We start from the raw sequence: 7,674 nt of genomic DNA, 5'->3' as shown, positions 1-7,674 counted from the left end.
GGACGACTACAGAGTCTCGCTTTGATCAGCAGCCGTCGGATGGCAGATCGACGAAGGAGAGATGCCTTGTGCTGGCGAACCGTTATCTTCGCCTCTGAGCCACGGGATGGAAGATCTACGGCTGTCCCAGCTAGCGGCACGCAGGAATAGAGCAAGAACATGAACAGGGCCTGACAAGTCCTTGTAACAACCATCTTTTCTCTTTTAATTAATAGATACAACTCTATTTATTTTTTAAAAAAAGAAGAGGAAAGGACCCGGAACGAAGACCCTCCAAACCACGTTGCTGAAAAAAAAGTGGGTAAAAATCTCCCAAACCGCTCTTGGGTTGGTCTCTGCGCTGGCTGCCCTCGCCATGGAGGACGATGGCCATCCCGACCCCTACCTTGATCTTCGCCCTGAAATCGCCGAGGAGCGGCGGCGCGCTGCTAGACTCGCTCTTGAGCGCCGCCGCCAGCACCGCGAAACCGCTCCTTGTCTGCTCTCGCCGCCGGCTCCCGTCGCCATGGACGGCGTTGCTCCTCTCGTCTCGTTCCTTGATCTTCACCCTGAACTCGCCGAGGAGCGGCGGCGCCCCGAACCGTCCTCTTCCCATAAAACCGAGTGAGCTTTCGCCCTTTCTGCATGCCCATCTCTTACCCTCCTCACATGCTTACTTCCCATCATAAAAGGAATTCTTTTGCTCCCACCCCCCACCTAAAATAAAAATGCAACTTTGATGACAATTGCGAGTAGAACCACAGCTTCCACCCCTTTTTTTTCAGAGGGATGGAACAAGCTCAAACGATATGCTTGTTATTGAAACCTTCTTCAGATCATTGCTAGTACTAGTACTATAGGATTAATTAAATACTGATCTGCCCTATATGGATCCAGATACTATTTGTACCTGCATGCAAACTCACACCTCGAGACATGCATGTGAGGTATACAGTATACTACCTCCATTCCAATGAATGTCACGTGCACACATTTCAAAATTGAACTTTGACCATAAATTAGATCAATACCTATTTTTTATGGTTAAAGTTGAATTTTGGAATGTGTGTGGGTTATATTCGTTGGAATGGAGGGAGTAAATTAACAACGCATAAGTATGCGAGGTTTTATGGAGAGAGGGAGTCTTAATGATAGATCTACCTAGAAATTCTTGGTTTACTGAACAAGCATGTTTTTGCTAGATGTGTCTTAGACTGTATAGGTTATATTATTTATGATGATCTGAGTAATTCCTTTTTTCTTGTGGGGTATGAAATCCTGTGTGAGAATGAGAGCCATATGGTGGATTGTTCTTAATTAAGTTCATGCTGATCTGTACGACCTGCCTCCCAAGCTTTTGCTTTTAGCAGATAGCCGCTCTGCCAACTGAATTTGATCCGAGCTTATCAACCGGATCAAGTGCTTAATTACAAATGAATTCCCAACTTCCACTGATCCTGCATTCCTGCATCGATCATGACGCCACAAATTAACACCCGATAAAGATTCTCATGGAAAAAATTCACCTCATCCCTAGTTGTATAATCCAGGAGCTCTGTATTCACCTCTGCTTCTCAAAAGTTTCTTCTAAATGTGAGATAAGCTGATCCTCTGGCCAGACATGCTGCACTGAGGCATCCTGTGTAAAACAGTGACTCTACTTCCTTAGTATCTTCCTAGATACTCGTATTTGCTTCTAATACTAACGCCACAACCACAGCATCGATGGACAATCATCTACCGAGACATCATTCCAAAATAAAATAAAATCCTGAGCATCATTGGTTGTCGAATTATTTTGACCACACCATAGTTCAACCTACGCAAGTCAAACTCTTCTTTGTGGAGTGGGCCGAGCATCCCGACCAGAACGACCTCCCAACATTTGTTTCTTGATTTTTCTGTTTCTTAATCTCCAGCTCTATGTTGTTGTTTTGTTTGCAAGCCTTAAAGGTATTAACATAAGAAAGAAGCCACAAAGCACATAAGTAACTGCATATATGGATCGAATAACCAAAACTGGAAATGGACCAGCATGTCAACACACACCAAAATGCAAACGTTGTGGATTGAACTGTTGCTGTTCGGTCAACTGCTATCACGATGTAGTTAAACAAATAAGGAGTATAAACCTATAGACGCACAAAATAATGCTCTAGGTTGTAACTTGTGATACCACCAACAGGGCCACAACATCTGGCCTTTCATTTAAAGCAATCAAGGGTTGCTTTGCTATGCAGATATATCTTCACTTGCTCAATACTAAGTAACAAAGATTCATTATGCATTGCATAACATTTGGGTATTTTGAAATCCTTGTCCTGTTTTGTTTCTGTGTATGTCTGTCTTGTTTCTGTGTATAATACCTTGAGCGGGAAGGAAGTCTTGTTTTGTTTCTGTGTATGTCTGTCTATTCCATCAGTATGTCAAAATATATGGGAAAAGTTTGTTTTTGCCACTCTAGTTTTTGCCAACTTTGCTTGTGCCACTCTAGAATTTGACATCTCACATTTGCCACTCTTAGCTTTTGATAATACATCACAAATGCCATTCCGTGGCAAAAACGATAATTTTTCATTTCACTTTTGCCATTCTTAGCTTTTAACATGTATCACAATTGCCACTCTAAATTTTTTGCTTTTGCCACGGAATGGCAAAAGTGATATATTGTCAAAAGCTAAGAGTGGTAAAAGTGAAATGTCAAATTCTAGAGTGGCATAAGCAAAGTTGGCAAAAACTAGAGTGGCAAAAACAAACATATGACTTCCATATATGTGTTTTGGCTGTTATTTACACTGACCTTCTGCCTTCTTGCATAATAAACCTTATGTCTTAAATTTCTGATACTTGCATATTTACTGACTAACAACATGTTCTGATCAGGGTTGAGGAGCATGCTAGCGAGGTTAGTAGCAGTGAGGGCTCTGTAACTGTGGATCTGTCAGAATCCACTGCCCTAGCGCTGAATGACATGCCTCGTACACTTCAGTCGACCTATTGGTATGATCATAACTATCTCTGTATTAACGGATACTTATTATGACCCACAGTACCCTTTCTTATGTTTTGCACATCATTGGATATGTTTGATTCATCATCAACTTCATAAGTAGTAGTATATTATTTACATAAAATTAAATGCTAGGCAGCTGAACATTAGAATAACCATTAGTTGTGTGGATATTTATTGATGTAGGTCCAATTTGTGTTATGATACTGGCAGCAGCGAGACTGAGTCGGAAACTGTGGTAGGGAAGCCCGAAGAAGAATCAGATTTTGATTTGTACGTATGATTTTGCTGTTTGTTAATATTGAGCTGTATTTTTTATTTGTAACTTTTAAGTCTTAGCTGCATTAATATCGCAAGTTTTGGAATTGAATCACTCAACTCCCCTGTTATGGCGCTGCTAGAAGGAGGGCGCGAGAGGGCCGGCCGGGGGCCTTTTGCCCACGGCCGGGCAAGAGGGAAGGGATGTCCTTCTTAATTCTTGCTTGATTAGATTGATACATCTCCTCTCTTTATATAGAGAGGTTTACTTGACTCCCAAGCAAGGCTTACTTGACCCCTAAGCAAGCGACCCTTATCTCTAATTAATCCTAAGACTAACGGGCCCATTAGGCCCATTACGTACTCTAACACTACACCCCACCTGGACATGCAGCTTGTCCTCGAGCTGCAGCCTAACCAACTTATAATCATGACTCGACGCAACACAAACCTAACACCTAAAAACAAGCCTTTTACATCTCGGCTTGTTCTATTATTCTCAACCTAAAATGGACTGGGTCGCTTTATTTTGGACCCCTTAACAAAAAGTGGACGCCATCCGCACGTCGGAGGTGCACGTGTACAGCCACCTGGATCCCATGGACACCACTTGGACAAAAGGAGTGCATGTGTATGGCCATCTGGAAGTGGTCGCAAGAGTGACCAGCAGAGGCGCCCTCGCGGCGGCCGGTGGCGGAATGCAGTGGTGCTACGCAGTGCGCTCCTGTCGGTGACACCATGCCTTCTCCCTGCCGGACGGCTGTTGGTCTGCACCGCACAGGGAAGAGTGGAGGGCTTGCGATGGAGAATGGCGAGAAGGGGTGCGCCCCCCAACCACCGATGTCGCAGACTTTGAGGTCGCTGCCCGCGGGGAAAACAGCATGTCCGCCGCCGGTGGGGGAAACCGCATGCCCAAGATCCCCGACGCAGCGGATGAGATCGAGGTCCTTTGCGCAGCGAAGGGCAACTTGGAGGAGCGGCAGCTGCAGACCACGCATCTCCCGCACACGCCGATGCGCTAGGAGGCCGCGCGCAGCAGCCTGCAGCCTCACCGCCGCCGACACGTGGCGGGTAGCGATCCAAGACGGAAACGGTGACGGCGACGACGGGGACTTGATCTACTGGATGTGGACGCCCTAGGACGGCGGCGGCGCTGATGGGAACGAGGTCATCGCAGTCCCGTCGTAGGGCATCCCATACTGGGCGGCGGAGCTGATCAGCGGTGGCTGTTGCGGTGTCGTGCCGGGAGAGGCGGAGGCCGCCAGGAGCGATGACTGCCACTGCAGCCAGGGCTGGGCTGTGGTGGCGATGGATGGCAGCTGGAGCGGCCCGGCGAGCGCGGCGGAGGCCGCCTGGTGCGGCGGCTGCCATTGCAGCCAGGGCTGGGCAGTGGTGGCGATGGATGGCAGCTGCAGCGGCTCGGCGAGCGCGGCGGAGGCCGCCTGGTGCGGCGGCTACCACGGCAGCCACAACGGCGCGAGGGCGGCAATGGGCGCGGGGGGCGCCGCGAGGGTCGGCGACGGCCACTGCGGCCACTGTGGGGTGGCAGCGGGCGGCGGCTGCAGCTGCAGCGGCCCTGCGAGCGCCGAGGAAGCCGCCGCGGGTGGCAGGTACCATGGCAGGGCCGGTGGGCCGGTGGTGGCGGCCGGCGGCGGGGGTGGCGGCGGCCCGTAGGGACTGGGTAAGTACAGCCGGATCCCTTGGGCCGCTGTGACCAGGTCGTTCAGGACCCCGGTCACCTGCTCCGGGGTGAGGACGGAGGCAGGGGGCGCGGTGGAGGGAGGCATCTGGCCGGTGGAGGTGCCGGCGGTGGAGTCCAGCAGCGCGGATGGGGAGAGCAGCGGCGCGGACGGGGAGATCAGCGGCGCGGTAGTGCCGGTCGGCAGCGGAAGCGACGGGGTGGGCGGCGGCGAAGACATGATCGGAACTGAGCTATCTGATACCAAATTGTTATGGCGCTGCTAGAAGGAGGGCGCGAGAGGGCCGGCCGGAGGCCTTTTTGCCCACGGCCGGGCAAGAGGGAAGGGATGTCCTTCTTAATTCTTACTTGATTAGATTGATACATCTCCTCTCTTTATATAGAGAGGTTTACTTGACTCCCAAGCAAGGCTTACTTGACCCCTAAGCAAGCGACCCTTATCTCTAATTAACCCTAAGACTAACGGGCCCATTAGGCCCATTACGTACTCTAACATCCCCCCTCTTCCTGCGATATGCTTCATCCACTCTCAAACACACACAGGACTACTACTAGCAGTGAGGCTTGATATCTTACACACACACACACAAAACACTAGCACCTGAAGCTTAGCTGAGTCACTCAGCCCCCCTCTGTTGGAGCAGCTCCTCTATCTCTGTTGGAGCTGAATCGCTCAGTTCCTCTCTCTCTACATGCACAAATACACAAGCTATTTTTGGTGACTTGCTGCCTCACACAGCCAAAGCCTTCTCTTATTGATGCACTACATGCTTCTCTTTTGGTGCTGCCATTGCTGCCACTGGCTGGGCTTTCCCCCTTACTTATAGCTGAAAGGACTAGTAGAGACTTTTTGACTTTTTGACTTGACCCACTGACTTCTAGCCTAAGACAAAGACTTGACTCACTACATACTCCCTAAGACTTGACTCATTGAATAACTGCAGCATGACTAATTACGACAAGGATTATAACTAACAGCAAGTAGTCTCAAAGCACTAAAACTTTACCTGTTTATAGGTGGATCAAAATAGCCAAAAAGAATAGAAGAGTAGCATAGCTGCATGTCATTAGTAAAGTGCAGCATGACAAATGTGAGTCCTTTGAATTAAACTACTATTGACATTCTAATGTATGGTTTAACTGTTATCACTATGTAGCTACTTAGATATTGACGCATAAAGCACAAAATAATGCCGTAGGTTGTAACAGCACCAGCAAATAAGCAGCCAAACAAGTACTACCTCTGTATCAAAATATAAGACGTTTTTGCAGTTCAATTTGAACTGCAAAAACGTCTTATATTTTGGTACGGAGGGAGTATTTGTGTTCATTTACAGTAAATTTTCTTTGTTTTGCCTTGGTGGGATACATTCACTAGTTTAGCAGCACATAGACTTATTTATTAACTATATGGGGAATGCTTTTCTTCAGGGAGAAGGAACTGCAAGAAATGGAGGATTACTTGCAAGAGAATACGTGCAACACTATAAGCGAAGGGATGGATAAGATTTTAGCTGTTGAGCGTTCCACTCTAGCTGCTAAGTACGACAATATGTCAGCTGCTGAGTATGCTGATATGACTGCTCGATCTTCCTACTTTAGTAAGAGGCTACCTCCCCTATGGTGGCTGTCTTCGCCAGCTGATTCAGAAACGGAGTCACTTCAGGCAACAGAGCAAGCTTCGAGGAATGAACCATCGCGGCAGTGTCTGCTACGCCGACAACCAAGGTAAACCATCCTCTCACTTGCAGGTATCTGGCATTGATTTAGTTTTCTCTAAGCAGCGTAGTTGAAAATTTATTAATATGGATCTGAGTATATATATTTCCTTGCTTTATAATGAAGAACTGTATCTTGTATAGTCACGCAGATGGAAAATGAGGTTTTCTTTAAGAACTTTCAGCAATTAAACGTTTGGGTTTGCATAGAATAAAAGCATAAAGCACACTGGAGACCTAGTCATGCCAATTCACTTAGTTCCTAAACCCAGGAACTGCAGATTCATACCACTAAAGCTGTTTAATTGGGTCATTGGAAGCTCAAACTGTGTGATCCTAGATCTGATTGGCAACTCGTCGACTGCTGAGGGTGCCTGCTGTTGGGGAACGTAGTAGAAATTCAAAATTTTCCTACGTGTCACCAAGATCTATCTATGGAGAAACCAGCAACGAGGGGAACGAGAGTGCATCTACATACCCTTGTAGATCTCTAAGCGGAAGCGTTCAAGAGAACGGGGATGAAGGAGTCGTACTCGTCGTGATCCAAATCACCGGAGATCCTAGTGCCGAACGGACGGCACCTCCGCGTTCAACACACGTACAGCCCGGTGACGTCTCCCATGCCTTGATCCAGCAAGGAGAGAGGGAGAGGTTGAGGAAGACTCCATCCAGCAGCAGCACAACGGCGTGGTGGTGATGGAGGAGCGTGGCAATCCTGCAGGGCTTCGCCAAGCACCGTGAGAGAGGAGGAGGAAGAGAGGTAGGGCTGCGCCAAGAGGGAGAGAAACTCGTGTGTTGGGCAGCCCCTAGACCTCCACTATTTATAGGGGGAGGGGAGGGGGCTGCGCCCCCTCTAGGGTTCCCTTCCCAGGGGTGGCGGCAGCCCCCAGATGCCATCTGGGTGGCGGCCAGAAGGGGGGAGAGGGGAGGCGCACCTGGGATGGGCCTTAGGGCCCATCTGCCCTAGGGTTTGCCCCCCTCCCTCTCTTCCTTGCGCCTTGGGCCTTGGG

General features: G+C 48.6%; 1 protein-coding gene across 2 annotated transcripts in view; it reads left to right on the top strand.

The window, feature by feature from the left end:
* The window catches only part of LOC119367656, a 12,008-nt gene continuing 4,334 nt past the window's right edge, over positions 1-7,674 (top strand). The window contains exons 1-4 of one of the 2 annotated variants that reach the window (XM_037633119.1): positions 1-603; positions 2,863-2,979; positions 3,203-3,262; positions 6,378-6,674. In XM_037633119.1, coding sequence (XP_037489016.1) covers positions 356-603; positions 2,863-2,979; positions 3,203-3,262; positions 6,378-6,674 — 722 coding nt within the window. In that variant the 5' untranslated portion in view covers positions 1-355. Of the gene's footprint in view, positions 604-2,862; positions 2,980-3,175; positions 3,263-6,377; positions 6,675-7,674 lie in introns of both variants that reach the window. The other variant, XM_037633118.1, reaches the window with a different exon arrangement.

This window comes from Triticum dicoccoides, chromosome 2B (genome assembly GCF_002162155.2).
Source record: "Triticum dicoccoides isolate Atlit2015 ecotype Zavitan chromosome 2B, WEW_v2.0, whole genome shotgun sequence".
NCBI classification, from domain to species: domain Eukaryota; kingdom Viridiplantae; phylum Streptophyta; class Magnoliopsida; order Poales; family Poaceae; genus Triticum; species Triticum dicoccoides.
The sequence above is the reverse complement of the archived record's forward strand: the minus strand, read 5'-3'. Positions and strand labels throughout refer to the sequence as shown.